At 40.9% G+C, this 16081-nt stretch overlaps 2 protein-coding genes and 2 non-coding genes across 4 annotated transcripts; 2 read left to right on the forward strand and 2 right to left on the reverse strand.

Annotated features, from left to right (window-relative positions):
* The first annotated feature begins 263 nt into the window (after positions 1-263).
* Positions 264-7068, forward strand: LOC115739178 (small glutamine-rich tetratricopeptide repeat-containing protein). Its single transcript, XM_030672177.2, has 9 exons — positions 264-767; positions 1417-1667; positions 2267-2440; positions 2966-3032; positions 3289-3388; positions 4154-4317; positions 4809-4855; positions 4945-4992; positions 6322-7068. Exons 1-9 carry the CDS (start codon positions 692-694, stop codon positions 6817-6819), a joined length of 1425 nt encoding a protein of 474 aa, XP_030528037.1. The 5' UTR covers positions 264-691; the 3' UTR covers positions 6820-7068.
* A 397-nt stretch (positions 7069-7465) lies between these two features.
* LOC115739196 (photosystem II 22 kDa protein, chloroplastic) lies at positions 7466-9248 on the reverse strand. The gene is made up of 4 exons (XM_030672205.2): positions 8919-9248; positions 8667-8780; positions 7972-8215; positions 7466-7801 (listed from the first exon to the last, which is right to left on the reverse strand). The coding sequence occupies exons 1-4, from the start codon at positions 9138-9140 to the stop codon at positions 7554-7556; spliced, it is 828 nt and encodes a 275-aa protein (XP_030528065.1). The 5' UTR covers positions 9141-9248; the 3' UTR covers positions 7466-7553.
* A 3993-nt stretch (positions 9249-13241) lies between these two features.
* Positions 13242-13326, reverse strand: TRNAM-CAU. Its single transcript is given in 2 exon segments — positions 13242-13277; positions 13289-13326. It is a non-coding gene; the product is annotated as a tRNA-Met (tRNA).
* A 708-nt stretch (positions 13327-14034) lies between these two features.
* Positions 14035-14106, forward strand: TRNAQ-UUG. The gene has a single exon. It is a non-coding gene; the product is annotated as a tRNA-Gln (tRNA).
* The last annotated feature ends 1975 nt before the right edge of the window (positions 14107-16081 follow it).

Raw genomic sequence — 16081 nt, forward strand, 5'->3', positions numbered from 1 at the left:
GTAATGGATTAGAAAATTGGGAAAAAAGAAATAAACAAAGAAAGGGAACAATATAGAAACTCCATGTTCTTAACTCGCATTATTCCGACCCCCAAAAAAAAAACTCGTATTATCGAAATTACAAGTGCTCAAGCTGCTTGCCGACAATTGAGTGGACACATGTCTTTGAAAATGTTTGGTTTTTTATTGAACTAACTAAAATCCTCCCAATCCGACCAAAAAAATAAAAAATAAAAACTAAAATCCTCCCATGAACGACCTTTTCGGGCTTGCTCGGGTGCGGACAGGACCATCATGCGCCCGCGGGAAGGTAAACTGCTTTTAGCTGATCGAGGGATGAACCGCGTGCCATCACAGCCGTTGAGCTTGTACCGTCCTTAGACGGAGGGCCCACAAGAGGGCCATTGATGATCCGATCAGCGGATCAGAATTCAGGTGAGAATGTGTTTTCTGGGATTGTAATCAGCTACCTTGAAAAAGGGCGAGCGAGATTTTTTTCGGTTTTCCTATTGGTCAAACCGCGCGAATCCTTCCGCTAGGGAAGGAGAAAAACGAGAGAGGAAGGGCGGTCGCAGTTTCTGCGTCGCGCGAGCTGCGTCCTTTGCTCAGTCCGAGCTTCTCCCACAGCGAAGAAGAAGAAGGGGGTCTGCTCCGACTGCGAGTCTGAGTTCGCCGCTTTCGCTTCCGAACCATGGGCGGTAAAATGAAGACCGACGATCCCGTCTGCCGCCGCATCGTCAGAGCTTTCCTCGACTTCCTCTCCTCTGGTCCTCTCTCTCTCTCTCTCTCTCTCTCTCTCTCTCTCTCTCCGTGTTGATATTGCGCGCAATGATCCTGCTTCTGCTTCTTCATATGTCCCAGTCTCATTTTAGTCGATTACTTTTTCTTGCGACGGTTCGTAAATCGCTTTTGATCGACATTTGCTGGTCGTTTCTGTGCGAGTGTGGTACATGATCTTTAGGTGAAATCCGTAAGAGTTGTCCTGGGAACAAAAAAAGATCCTTTCTTTACTTTATTTTTGGGTAAGGTATTTAATGGTAGAGGTAGAGTTGCGGCCTATGCCTTGAACGAGCCACCCGAACTGGTTGAGTTACAACGCGATCACTAGTCTCAGGTTGTTGTCCTAGTGTACATTTTCGATTCCCCAAGCCATTAACATCTCATATTGGTTGATTTTTCCTCTGCATTTCCATGAGTTGTTTTGGCCTAAGAACACCGATGCTGCTTTCCTTTCTTTAGCTGAATGGTGTTCTTGCAGGGAAGAAAAAGGGAAGAAGCAAGAATTAGTGCAATTCATACTGTTCTCCTTCTGAATTATTGTTCGAGCGTCATCCGCATGAGCTAATTCTTGTTCCATAGAATTGCTGTCAAAGCTTATTTCCACTTTTGATGGTTGTTTTTCTTGCTTCTGAGTAGTTGAACCTACGCCCGGAGTCGATGTTGAAGGTCTTGAGGTGGCCAGAGAATGTCTAACAGAGGCCTTTAAAGTGGATTTGTCTTCTAGTGATGATGACCAAATTAGACCTGATTTGCTAGTTGAAATGTTCAAATCTCTTCATTCGAGTGAGCACCGGCACAATGACTCATATTTTCAAAGTGGAAGAACTTCAGATAATGTTTCTCAGACTTCTAGCGGATCAGATATACTAAAATCATCGACATCTCAGGTTGTGTTTATCTTTTCTTGTAATTCCTATTGACTTCTTCTCTTACAAATGTTTTTTTCGTTTTTTCGGGGGTGTATAGATCTGCTGGGTAACCTTAATAAGTTTCTTTTTTAAGGTAGATATCTTTTATAGCCAATGTGACTTTGGTATCTTACCTATGGGTGCTTCTTTGTCAGTTGGGGACTGAGAATTCTACATTTGGGGGGTCCCCAGGTCATTCTGTTTTTCTACGAAGTTGGAGGGGGTTTCAAGCATCCAGAAACATCTATTCTTGAATCTTGTTAGACATTATCATGTATTGCCTGGCCATAAAAGGTGGGAACTAAATAATTCTGTCCGGAATATCAAAAAATTTGTGTGCTTTCATGATATTTCAGGTAAAGTAGGCTAGACTTGATACAACTTTACATAATAGAACAGGGGTTGGCTGTGAATTTCAATATGTTGGGGAAGGGGGTTTATAATTCAAATTTTTAAAGGAAATGGGACATGCTGCTATCACATACGTTGTGTGTGTATTTGCCAATTAACTGTAGGGAACACTACCATATTAGTCTATTTTGGGTTTTGTCTAACTTTCCTTTTCCATGGGTGATCAGGATGGGCTTCAAGAACGAGAAACTCATTTTTTGACGGAATCGTCTAAAGATGAGCTCTTTGGGCAATTCTTTTCTGCGCTTGAGAAAGTTCACTTTTTCAACCACGCCCCCGATGGGAACGATGACACGGTCCAACTAGAGAAAGTGACTTGCCTATTTCACAATGCTATAAATGTATGTTGTACTGACTTGTCGCGCGAGTTAATGGTAGCCTTGAATAGTGTTCACCTGAATTTGAGGTGCATGAGTTATTTTAACTGCATGATCAATATAGTAATTCTTTATCATATGCACACAATTTTCCTTGTTGCTTTCCCTTGGTTGGTGAACTATTGGCCCTTAACCAGCCTTGCCTGTTACCCAGTCTGGGTAAATCTGGTGTGACTTAGGAACGGGTTGCACCAACACATCTGTATTTACGTCATCATTGACTTTGGTAAAAAATGATTTCTTAAAAAACAGGGTTGTAACCTGATTTTCCTTCATTATGGAAACATTGTGCAACCTGACTTGCGTGCAACCTAGAACTATCACTTTAAGCAATATCGCATGCAATCTAGAACTATCATTTTAAGTAATATGTTGTTCTTGGTCATTTAATATGCGAATTATCCTGGGTGTTCCCTCCTAAATCCAATTTCCGTCTGTTTCTCTACATCTGGACCTTTTCTCAATTAAACATATCATATTGCCTATCAGGAGATGGAAGGATCTGGATGCCAGCAATACAACAAAACCAGTTTGGCAGAGACCTTGAAATCACGAGGTAATAATAGTTTTTCGCATTGTGACTGGTATTTTGTGTTTACAACAAGAACTTGGAAGCTGATATTAATTTTATCCATCTGATTTAGATACAAGAGCTAGCAAGAGAGACTAAGTATCACTTGAAGAGTATAAAAATACATTGCCCTGTTTTATTTGTCTCAAGTGATCCATAACTAATATTATTAATATTGACAGAAGTTATCTGTGGAATGATGTGATTTTTGAGCTTGTTGCTGTGACTGTTTTTTTCTCAGGGAACAAGGCCATGCAGTCAAAGCTATACGCTGATGCAATTGAGTTGTACACTTGTGCCATTGCACTTTGTGAAAATCATGCTGTCTATTACAGTAACAGGTGCAGCAATAATTATAAGATTATGTTGTTTCTTAGCTAACAAAAGTTGAAAATACTGTAACTTCTACAATAAAATGTGTCCTTGTTGCTTACTTTTCAAATCTTAAATTTAGTATCTCAGAATATGCTGCCAAAAGTAGTACCTTATGATTCTATCACATGTTGCTTGAGGCAAACTGTTAGAGGGTTGTGCATGTGCTAATTTGCAATATATTCTCCACAAGATAGGAGAGTGTTCTTTTTTTTTTTTTGACAGAATGCATGTAATAGTTCTGTAGCTATTTTGGCATAATCACGTTATGAATTTCACTGGTAGCAGGGCTTGTGTTTGGGCAAGATTTTTCAGGGAATTGGAAGCTTTCATGAACAACCACCATTTAATAGATCATATAATTGTTTGAAAGGATGGATTACTTGTGTTCTTGTCTTATGTTAGACTACTACTATAATGATATATGTTTCAATTGTTGAGCTTGACATACCGGCTGGTTACCGTTTGAGTTTCCCACACATTATTTTCTGTTATCTCGTTCACGGAGTTATAGTAGGAGAATGCAAACAATTCAAGTTAGGTGAAGAAAATGCTGAAGTGGCTTGTTTAGAAGAACTACTCACGTGAGAAATAAAAAGGCTGGAGTGGCTTGAATATTTTTCTTACAAATGAAATTTAACTATGATAAGCGATCTGGAAGAAACACATATAAACTATACCATGGGTAACTTCGTATCACTCTTGATTAATTGAATTATGTAAACACCTGACAGGGCGGCTGCTTATACTCAGATTGGCAAATTCGATGATGCAATCAAAGACTGTCATAAATCTTTAGAGATTGACCCAAATTATTCAAAGGCATATAGCCGTTTGGGTACAGCATATTATGCTCTGGGGAAGTATGCTGACTCCATTGATAAAGGTTTTAAGAAAGGTAGGCTCAATACTCCTTTTACACCTATCGGACCTCAGTGTTTGCATTTCATGTTCGTTTATTTTAGCCAAGTCTAGTATTGTAATGGCACGAGGTGTTAAGAATTAGGATTCACTGAACAGCTTGAATATATTCTAATTCGTTGTCAAAAGAGGCATGATGTAACTTGGTGTCTCCTTGATGCTCAAGTGATTGTATGAAATGACAACTGGCTGGATAAGAGCTGCAATTCCTTGACCATGCCAGCGCAACATAATATTGACTTCCTGTACCGCTTTATGTAATGTCAGTTTTATATGCTTCCTTTATTGCTGGATCATACTCCACTAATTTTATAAATCTCTTATCATTTGAAGAAAAACACTTGGATTTTCTGTGACGTTAATGTCTCACTTGAATTCTCTGCTGGTGAATGGCATTATTGGTCAAAGTGTGTGTTCTATCTGTTTTATTTCCATATTTTATTGATCAATGTTGCATAATATATGCAGCGTTGCAACTCGATCCAAACAATGAATTTGTCAAAGAGAATATTCGGGTTGGGTTAGCTCTCCCTCTCCCTCTCCCTCCCCCTCCCTCCCTCCCTCCCTCCCTCTCTCTCTCTCACACAATATCCTGTTGGACTAGGTTGCTGAGCAGAAATTGGAAGAATTACAGCACAGAGAACGTAACCAGGTAATATGAACTTCTAATTTTCCATTGCCCTGGTCTGTCTAAGTTAAGTTCACCTCTCAATTGGTGCTTCACTTTTGAGCATCAGCTTCCTGGGAATGAATAGATAATATAGTGAGTGAATATATGGTTTTTGCTAAGACCTACTCTGGCGATCTATTGCTTCTTGCCCACTGCCCAGGGAGGTGCTTTTGTCAATGCCCTGGTCTTATCATAAATTCCATAATTGATGTGCTTTTGTCAATGCCTTGGTCTTATCATAAATTCCATAATTCAATTTCCACAATGTCTAACAAGCTATTTGGATGTTTCGGTTTTAATATTTATGCCTAAATCATCTTCTGATCTTATGCGAAGTGCTTTCTGGATACTTATTCGGAGTAGCTTAGGGGGTGCATGACAACCATTCTGTTCTAGAAATAGATTTTTCTATTTTTGTTTCTGAATGAGTTTTTTAGCCAAAAAATGAGTTTGATAACGACATAATTTTTTTTATTCTGGAACAGAAGTTCGCTTGACAATATTTGAAAATTTCTATTTCTAGAAATTATTATTTATTATTTAAAAATAAAAAATTGTTATATATTTTTTACTCCGGTGGCGGCGGTGATTGAGGTGTCGGCCGGCGAAGGTCGGTAGCGGCTAGCGATGGTTGCGGCAATTAGTGGAGGGTGGCGTTGGGTAGCGATGGTAGGGTCGGCGGCGGTGGCGGGTGGTGGGTGACGGCGGCGGCCGATGGTGAGGCAGGGGGCGATGGCGGGCGGCGGCGGGTAGTGGTTGGCGGTGACCGGCAGTAGGTGACTAAGGGCTGTGGTTGGCGGTGGCAAAGGTTGGCAGTGGGCGATGGTTGGCGGCGGCAAGCGGAGGTCGATGACAGCCGGCCATGGTTGAGACGGCTAGCGGAGATTGGCGGCGGCCGACGGAGGGTGGCAGTGGGCGGTGGTCGGCAACGGCGGCCGGTCGTAAGGTGGGGGGCAACCGCGGGCGGCAGCAGGTGATGGTCGGCGGCGGCGAATACTTCAGAAAAAATGGGGAGTTATTGTTTTTGATTTCCCTTCCAAATCTATTTCTGGAATAAATTTTTGTTTCAGAAATAGAAAAATAAAATTGCATTACCAAACGAGTTTCTATTCCAAACCTGTTCCAGAGATAGGTTTGGAATAGAAACAGAAAAGTAGAATGGTTGTCCTGCACCCCCTTAGTGTACTTCTCTAGGTTCTTTTACGGCATTACCTTCATATGTCTTTTCTCATTGTCAATTTGCAGCCCTTTTTTTGTGACATTTCAGCTTTATTTTACATCTACTGATACTCATATTTGGATTTGCTGCAGTGGGACACTACTTCTTCTAACCATCCTAGAGGAGAGTCTGATAGCCAATCCACGAGTGGATCAACGAGCCATGCTACTCCACCACCTTTCACATCCTTTCCTTTCGATCCTAGTACAATTCCCGCAAATTTTGCTAACATATTCATGAATATGGCTGGGAATGAATCTAGCAGCCAATCTTCGAGTGGATCAGAAAGCCGGGCGGTTCCACCTCCATTTGGTTCTTTTCCGCTTGATCCTAATGCCATTCCTGCGAACTTGTCTAGCATGTTTACAAACTGGGGTTCGACCGCATACCAAGGACAAGAACAACATTCCCAAGGAGAAGGGAGTGGTGACCCTGAGATAAGAATTGGTGGGAACATCAATCTGAATGTGGGTGAAAACATGCCTGAGAATTTATCGGGGGCATTGAGAAGTGTTATGGAGATGTTCACAGGCACAGCTTCCCGTGAAAATGCACCAGATGGAGCGGATGGAAGATCTGCTCCTAGCTGATGTATCAACTCATGTATCAGTCTGTTGATGTTATGCTCTTTTTCCTTTTTGCCGCCTTCTGACTTGAAGATTTCATGTGGATTTTTCATCCACGTTTTTACAGATTGATTGACAGTCATCATAGGTTAACTTAGCATTCAGTTTTTCCTGAAGAGTTTTTCTTTTTCATTTATCTTTTGTTCAAAAAAGGAGCTTTTGTCAATGCAGAATTTTTCTTATTTTCATGATATAATCGAACTCAAGTCTTTTCTTCATGTGGCTCCTCAGACTTGCTTCTAGTTCCAGCCCCCTCCTCTTCACCCAGCTCCCCAACCACACCCCCCCCAAAAAACCCAAAGTCGGTAGTGGCTCTTCAGGCTCATCTGGTTACTGATGGTTACCAGTCATTTTTGGTAAATCTCGTGCTTGAAAGTTGTAGTATTTGAATTTTTTGGTGCTGCGACGTTTTACTTGTTATCACGAGAGACGGACAATATTTTAGCAGAAAATTCGAGATCGAGAGGTGATGCCACAAGATTTCAAATTGTGACCAGAACTACCAGAAGCGCGCCTGAAAGTTGAAGCTTTTGCTCTAATGGCTTTCTGGAATTCGTGATTAAGGGCTAAGGTGAAGCTAAAATGAGTCGTGATATAGGCTCTTGAGAGATGCTGTAAACAACTGCTTCAGTGAACAGTATTATCAAGACTTACAAATTTCGAATGACAACCACGCTCTCCGCACAAAGGTTTTTCTCTTAATCTTGTAAATCCTCGTCAGTCACGAATTTGCCCGTTCCAGGGTTCAGCGCGGCGATGAAGAAGAAGAGGACGTTGAACAGCACGAGGGGCTCGATTTCACTGATGGGCACTCCGGTCTCAATGTTTAGCTGAGCTAGAGCTCCCTTTCCAGTGATGATTTCGCCGATCAAAGAGAAGGCGAACCCGAGCTGTGCCAATCTTCCGACGAAGAGCTCATTCGCTTTCGTGAACCCGAACAATGGACCTTGCACACAAGACGAGGGCAAAGTTTTTCAGGAGCAAAACACACTTTCGTGTCCATGGCAGCCGCGCATTCTCCAAACATGCCGAAATATATACAATTTTCTTTCCAAATCATCTGCTGCATATGCCAAACTGTTAAAACAAATAAAACAGTAAGGTGCTGCTACATACCTCCTTCCTTAAGACCGAGCGCCGAGCGCAAACCTTTGCCAGGAGGGATCACGGCCCCCTCGACCCCGGTCGCGGGGTCATCGACGAACTGTCCACGGTCTCCAAGAGCTCCAATGGCTCCAAGCAATGTGAAGAGGATGAAGAAGAGGAGGAGAGGCTCAGCCTCATAAATGGGGACACCAGTCTCTAAGTTTAACTGTGCAAGAATTCCTTTCCCTGTAATTGCCTCTCCTAGCAAGGATGCCTGAACATAGTTTTCCAAGAATTCATTTGATGCATTACAAAACGCGAAAAGTTTTGTTTGTGTGTGTGCATATGCCCGACAAGATATACTCATTTACTCGACCTTTTAACTTATTAATCCTGTAAGGCCAAAGCTTTTATTACGATCTTGGCGGTCCGACATCGGATAGCACCATGAGAAATGCTAAATGTGTCCGAAATAACTTCTCCAATATGCGCATCTACGGAACGATATCACGAACTTTTTGTCGAGCGGTTTTCAAGTCACCTCTAATAGAGCGCGTGTAATTTTCGTGCGCCGAAAAGATAAACTTCAATCATTATAAAACACATGTTTAACATAGGACAAACTAGTGTTTGCATTGCTCTAAAACGATGAAGTAACACTGATTAACGTCTGAATCACTTTGAGCAAGAGCAGAAGACAAAAGGAAGAAAAGAGGGGAACTCACAGCGAAGCCAATCATAGCAACACGACCCACGAAGAGCTCATTCTCTTTGGTGAAACCAATCCCACCAGACGTCCCGAAAATGCCGTCTTCCACCTTCTGCTTAGGCTTCTCCACCTGTCAAACCACACAAGAACACCACCAGCCCAGAACAGAGCTCAAATTCAAGATTTAACCTTTTTTCCCAAAAACAAGTTCAAACGCAGACGAGCAAAAGAGAAGGAAGAGAGCGGGAGAGGAGGGGGAGGGGGGCACCTTCTTGATAGGAGCCTTGGTCTTGGACTTGAAGAGAGCGAAAACTGCAGAGGAGCGACGAGAAGCTGCAGGCGAAGGAAGCGGGCTAAACGGGGGATTCCGAGAGAAGGAAGACGAGTTAGGCCTCAGTCTCTGGATCTGGAGCTGAAGCAAACGATCGGGTCTCTTCAAGTCCACCGAGTGTCCCGAGACGCTTGGCATGAGCATCATGGTTTGAGCCATTCTCTCTCTCTCTCTTCTGCAGCTTCTCGCTCACAAACACAGCAGAGACAGGCACACTCTCTCTTTGTTTATTGATCTTCTTTCGGAATGTGCTGAAAAATGGGGGACGGCTCGTTTAATATGAGGAGGTGGGTGGCTGGAGCTTGCATGAAGAGAGATTTGAGGATATGGTTGTGCGATCTTAGCGATGGGCGAAGAGAGTGACCACGTCTCCTCTGCTGTACTTTTCGTTTGTGGAGATCATTTTTTGAGGTGCCAGGGCATTTTCGCGAGGAAAAACTGAACGTGCCCATAAAAAAACCCTGGACACCAGATTTGCTGCTACAGTTGCTTGCTGCTACTTGTGGGTTGACTGTGGTCCACTCAACGTGGCGTTGGGACGTTGCTTCTTCTTGCTCCTGAAGCTGAAACCCGATGGCTTCAAAGCAAGTTTAGAACTTTGTGTTCTTGCGAAAAGAGCTCGACGTGACTCAACCAGAGCCGTCGGACTCCTAATTATCAGTTCTAATGATGATGGTTACATTGTAATTACGTGTATCAAAAAGTTATATTTGATTACCTGGGCCTACTATCCTAAAAATTCTCAAACTTGGCTCTTGTTTGAATTCTACATTTTATCTCTTATAAAACCTCCAAATTTTAGATCTAGTCTAAATTCTGTCTTAATTTTTTTGTCCCACAATTTTTTGAAAAAAAATTATCAAAAAAATCATAAACATATTGCAATTGTTTTAATTTAGTATTAAATTTTTTTTTGGCCAATTGAATTCTAAAGCTTTTATATTTGTGTCAACTTGATCTATTTGGTCGGCCTACACTAACATGGCCCGCGAACCGTGGCTAGAGCTTGCTGGCCACTAGGCGAGGGCTTCGTAGCCCTCGATCGGCCTTGTTCAGGCTGGATAAGACCATCGCGGCTATGGACAAGGGCAACCTCACCGGGACCTTGCCGGCTGCGGGCAAAGGTTGCCATGGCCTCACTAGCCATTGGTGCGGCTACCTTCGCTCATGGCCGGTGAGGCCATGGTGAGGCCGGCCTTGCCTAGATCTAGGTGAATTGGCCTCGCAAATCTAGACCATCAATAGGCGTGGCTGCAAGCAAGGCTGCCTAGTGATCGGTGAGCTTATGCAACTCTTGTCGACCACAGGGGAAAAGAAATAAAAAAGGCAGAGAAAGAAAATATAAAAAAATATTATAGTATTATTGAAAATTATACACATCAGCATCGAATGACCAAATTGACTGAAATGACACAAATGTAAAAGGTTTAGGACTAAATTAGCACAATTACAATAGGTTCATCATTTTTTTGGTAATTTTCACCATCTTTTTTTCACGTGAAAAAACCTTTACTTTAGGTCTTATCCTAATCCATTTGGTCCCAATTTTATACTAAAATTTTTACAATCTCATAACAAACCATAAATTTTTACTTGAGTCACAAATTTCACTGTCTTTTTGTCGTGTGAAAAAACCTTAACTTTGTGAAAACCGGCCTTGCAAACCCATACCATCAAGAGGCACAGCCACCGGCAAGGTTGCCCTCATATAGTGGTCAGCGAACTTCGGCAACCCTCGCTAGCCGTAACTTGCCAGCCGTAAGGGGAAGGAAAAAAGAAATAAAGAAATAAAAAAAATTAAAATATTGTTAAAAATTGTCCACGTCAGCATTAATCGGTCAAATTGACTAAATTGACAAAATGCAAAAGGCTTAGGACTTAATTGGCACAATTACAATAGGTTCGGGACTAAATTGACACAATTACGATAGGGTCGGGACTTTTTTTTGCCGTCTTTTTGTCTTATGAAAAAACCCTCAACTTTAACTCTTGTCTCAATTTTATCCTAAAATTTTTAGTCTCATAAAAAACCACAAGTTTTTACTTGAGTCACAAATTTGCCTCCAACCCTCCATCCAAAAGTTTCCATTAACAACCGAGAAATAGAAAAATCCTAAGCACGAGCTATTCAAGCATCTTGAGCATGAGCTCTCGGGCTGCGAGGGATAGAATATTCCTAAGCATGAGAGATCAAAGACCGAGCGCAAATTACTAAGGGCTAGGTTGATGAGAGGCTTAATGGAGGCAGATTTAAGACTCAATTAAAGTTGGTGATCTTTTATGAGACCCAACAAAAAAAAAAAAGTTTAACTTAGAATCTGTACATGACCTAAACTTGAAGATTTTTTATGAGAAAAAAAATTTAGGGTAAAATTGGGACTGCAGCTAAAGTTTGGGCTTTTCTATGAAGCAAAAAAAAAAAAATAGAATAGGAATTGGGACTGTACCTAAAGATGGAAGCTTTTTTTGAGACAAAAAGTTGAATTAGGATAAGAGTGAAAGTTTGATTATTTTAGGGTTGTGTCATTTATTATGATGGTGAGTCATTTCTTTTTGCTCAGATGGAGAGAAAATTGGTTCATGATCACGTAATCATCAACAAAATGACGTGCGAAGAGATTACGATAAATCTCTTATATTTTACTAAACAACATAGATTATATCGAGTAACAACTACTCACAATAACTCTACTGCTGACCCTTGAATTTTAGTATATTTTCAATTGGGTCATGATCTTTAATTTAACACCGAGTAGGAAAGTCAAGTGAAGCGGAATTCTCTCTTTTCGTCGTATAAAAGAGCAAAAAGGTTCCTTGGGTCGATTATCTTTCTGTCCGAAATGAAAAGAGAGGAACAAAAGCATCCACACAAAACTACTCCTCTAATTTTTTATGTTTTGGTCAAATACTCCTCTAATTACAATGGCTCAGGATTTTTCTTATTTTGATGAGAAAATTTTAAGGAAGGAAAAAAAGAACAAAGGTTCTAGAATGTTCAGTGACGCAAGCAATCCAGTCCGATCGAGCGGGATTTTTGGGGCAATAGACAAAGGACACGTGTTATGGGGACATGGAAAATTCGGACATCTCCACAATCGTTGGAGCAGGAGATTGAACGACGTCGCTGCCCCTGTCCACCACACACAAGGCACTGCCCTCAGAAACATTTTAAAAAAGAAAAAAAAACTTCAGAAGAGTGAAGAAAAACCCAAAGCAAAAACGACATGCGTTTTACCCATCATTGTAGCCGGTTCTACAGGCTTTTGATAGCGACCCGCCATGGTTCCTCTTGAACACGCTAATATGCCCTCCTCTCATGTTATATCTCCATTTGAAAACTTCTTTGTTTCGTGAAAAATAAAAATATTTATCATTAATTAATTATTTTAAAAAAAGAGATATAAACCATCATTTATAGGTAAATATTTTTTAAATAATTAATTTTCAAAGAGACAAACGTAGCTCTAAGTTCAACATGCTCCTCTACATGTATGCAGTATATATTATATAGGCCCCTGTAGGGGTGGTAGTTTTTGCTCTTTTAATGTCGTTGGTCGCACCATCTCGACCAGAACCGGGAAATTTTCCTGGGGGCTTTCCTATGCGGTGGTCTGCCGCCGCGACTCGACACGAGACGGTGATTCGAGCCGGTAACAATCACGGCCTTAAGCATCGGGGCGTGCGTGGAGCGGCAGGCCCAATGCAGTCTTGCTTCGCGATGAGGGCTTTGGCCCAAGTGGCAAGGGCCACGGCAATGTGAAGTTGCAAGTGCTGACTAGCTTCGGCCCAATATACACAGGCCTGCTATATGTGCTGTCCAGCCCAAGTTCCACGGAGTTGTAACAAGAAAAACAATCGTCCGCTCCATTGGAAATCAGACCTAAATGGTTACTCGACCTGCGCTTACCTCGACTTCAAATCACCACACTTTTTTACTATAGTCGGGCCGCTTGGTGTGTGCGTGGAACGATATAAGCCGTCATGGTCGGTAAGGATCTATTGGGTGATGAAAGAGCTCGAACACCCAATCACCGAAAGAAAGTGAAAAAAAAAAAAATTTGAACATCGTATTTGATACGATAATGAACATACGACGTATCGACAGTAATTGCAATAGAAATGTGCCTGCATCATCCGGACAAGCTATTTGAATGTAGGTGCATTGGTGTGTGGGCTCAGAAATTAACACGATTACTTTGGTTTCGGATTTCATAAACATTTGACAATACCCAAAAAAAAAAAAAATAGAAATTAATAGGATGGGGTGAGAGAGGCTCGAACTCTCGACCTCAGGATAACTCAGAAGCTATGAGACCTACGCGCTAGCCAACTGCGCCACCACCCCGATTGTTTCTTCCCTCAAACTAAAATATATAAATTCTTTATAACCGCATGGGTCCAAACCAACCACGTATGAAATTTTAGTTTTATAGTGTTACTGAGTCGGACGTATAGGAAATCGTTCATTTTTTTCCTTCTAATCTGTCCAATGTACAAGAAATTTTTTGTGTTTTGGTTTTGATCACTCAAGCGTAGAAGAACTTAAACCGAAATTTTAGAAGGTTACTTTCCCGGGATGCCCTCTACCGAGACTAAAAATGAAATGATATTATGTAAATGTGGGTACGAGATACCCTAATCATTTTGTAATGGCTCATTTTACTATATTTCTCTCTATCTCCTGTTTTGACATTTACATCTCAATTTATTGAAAACTGGATAATAATATGGTCAAGTGAATGTCTATGACAAGTCGAGCATTCTTTCTCTTATTGGAGTTCAAAGCTTCGCATGGACTCCACAAGTTTCGGTGCAAAGAGCAAGCCAATTTAGACTATGCGTGTAAAAGTAAAGCAAGTACGTCTCCTTCGTATCCCTCACGAAATAGGATGGCTTGCAAATATTTAAAAAATAAAAAAATATATACGTGCTAATTTACATCTAGTTATTGTTAAATTATCAAGCATCGGGTGTAACTGATAACTTGATATGCGAATATGTAGTGTCACACAATAAAATAATAATGAAAATGAATTTTTTTGGACAAAAGCGAGGTTCCATGGTGTAGTGGTTAGCACTCTGGACTTTGAATCCAGCGACCTGGGTTCGAATCCCGGTGGGACCTTCTTCACTTGTTCTTTTTGCGCGAGACATCACTGGTTCAATCTCAATCTGAGTTTGAGTTTCGCCACCCCAACCCCCTCCCCCTCCAAAAAAGAAGTCTCAATCTCAGGTCTTGGCTTCTTGTATTTTGAGCACATATATGTGGAATGAAATTATGTACAATTTCAAGTCTGGGCCGTATAATTTTTTCCTTTTATAGTAAATTTGATGCAAGTTTCGTCCAATCATTTTTTAGAGATTCATGAAAATCCATGCTAGCTCATTTAAATCGTAAGTTTTGCCCGATCAGGTGGCCCACAAGGAGCCAATAGCACTCCGTGGATAGAGGAGATCAGCGATTGGTCATTCGTGAACTCTCGTATCGCATCTTTCTCTTTTCATTTTTGAGCTTAGCTCATCCCGATTTTCGTTTTTTTTTTTTCAATTGCGAGTTTATGGGGTCTTCAATTTTAGGAGCAAAGACCAGAATTTGTTTCGTTGGAAGCGAGGCTATAGAGATGTCAGATGGTTTGGTTTGGTTTGGTTTTGCCTCATTTAAAACAAGCTTAATTAGGTGCTCGAAAAGATTCGAGTACCTTATTCATTAGATAAAGAGTGAATACCTATATGCTTTGGCAGCTTTTCAAATAAATAAATATGCCGGAGACTCTAAAGGCGAAAAAAATAACAAATCAGCCTTAAGTACGGATGTCAAAATAGTTTTAAATTTTTTAATTATTTCAATATACTCTTAAAATTTTTTATAAAATTTCAATATTGTCATTCCGACCTATTTTTGCCTGAAATTACTTATTTGACAATTCAATTATAACCGTAAAGGATTTTAGGTAAAGATGTTTTTCCAAATGTAAATAGTGCTTGGCAAAATGTATTTAAAATTACACTCAATAGCAATGTTGACTTAATTTTTCGTTTGAAAAAATCTACACTTTGTAAAAGATTTTCTTTTCTTTTTTTAAAAAAATATATCAAACCTTTACCGGTGAGCCAAATCTAGAGATGGTTAGCTATTGACAAACTAGATCTAGCGTCGGTTAGCCTTGCTTGAGGTCATGCAACCAAAGCCGGTGTGACGACCCTGGACCCCCGATCCTCCTTCTTTTGATACCGCTTGAAGCAACTTGATCTTAAATCTCGGCTCCGACATCCTAATAAGTGCATGTCATTTACCTAAAGAAAAAATTTAACGAAGAGTAGTGAGCAAAATCTTTGTAAGTCGAACCTCTAACACGCCATCTAAGCTATTCAATGAGGGAAATGAACAATAGCAAATAGGTAAGTGTCACAAATTCACTTCGGTTACGCTTTGTATCTACTTCGCATTGCGTACCGTTACTACATACAATATGTGACACTACCGAGCATGATCATGACTCGTGCAAGCGGAATGTATGCGACATTTCACAATCCGATTCAACATGCAATTTCCAATGTTTGCCCCGTACCGCCTCGTAGGCTGGCCCAATCACATAGCGAGGCCGCCCGGTCACACAACAAGGTCTTCCCATAAACTCCATGAGGTATATAACTTGGCACGAAACCCATTTTCACGAACCATATTTGGTCCAAATATGTGATATGCAAAATCATACTCCACAATCCATGTAAATGCATGATACATGTTATGTCACGTCGTATTTCACTATAATCGATTTTATTACTATATAATCGAATGGTTATCTAGCAATTACGAAAACAACTTCCCAAGCATTACTGTGGTAATTGCTAAGGTACTTAAACGCAATGCTGATCATGTATTTCGCATCCGATCATAAAACTAATCTACTTTAAACCTATTTCGACTAATCTTTAGTTTCCCTTACGGTTACAGAAGTCGCGACCTCAAATTTCCATTTTTGCTCCCCACCGCTCAATCCGGTTGGCCTCTACACACCTCACGGCACAACCTCCCCCTTTGTGCCCTTCTATCACCTCTTCCTCTTTTTTTTTTTTTTTTGGCCTTTCCTCCTCCCTTA

The sequence above is a fragment of the Rhodamnia argentea genome, chromosome 2 (assembly GCF_020921035.1).
Source record: "Rhodamnia argentea isolate NSW1041297 chromosome 2, ASM2092103v1, whole genome shotgun sequence".
NCBI lineage: Eukaryota > Viridiplantae > Streptophyta > Magnoliopsida > Myrtales > Myrtaceae > Rhodamnia > Rhodamnia argentea.

Bases quoted from the DNA above. Each gene is read 5' to 3' on its own strand.
- LOC115739178 (XM_030672177.2), top strand. From the start codon at position 692: ATGGGCGGTAAAATGAAGACCGACGATCCCGTCTGCCGCCGCATCGTC. The intron at 3,389-4,153 runs GTGCAGCAATAA...AACACCTGACAG, and splicing joins GCTGTCTATTACAGTAACAG to GGCGGCTGCTTATACTCAGA. The intron at 4,318-4,808 runs GTAGGCTCAATA...TAATATATGCAG, and splicing joins TGATAAAGGTTTTAAGAAAG to CGTTGCAACTCGATCCAAAC.
- LOC115739196 (XM_030672205.2), bottom strand. From the start codon at position 9,140: ATGGCTCAAACCATGATGCTCATGCCAAGCGTCTCGGGACACTCGGTG. The intron at 8,781-8,918 runs GTGCCCCCCTCC...GTGGTTTGACAG, and splicing joins CCAAGGCTCCTATCAAGAAG to GTGGAGAAGCCTAAGCAGAA. The intron at 8,216-8,666 runs GTGAGTTCCCCT...AACTATGTTCAG, and splicing joins TTGCTATGATTGGCTTCGCT to GCATCCTTGCTAGGAGAGGC.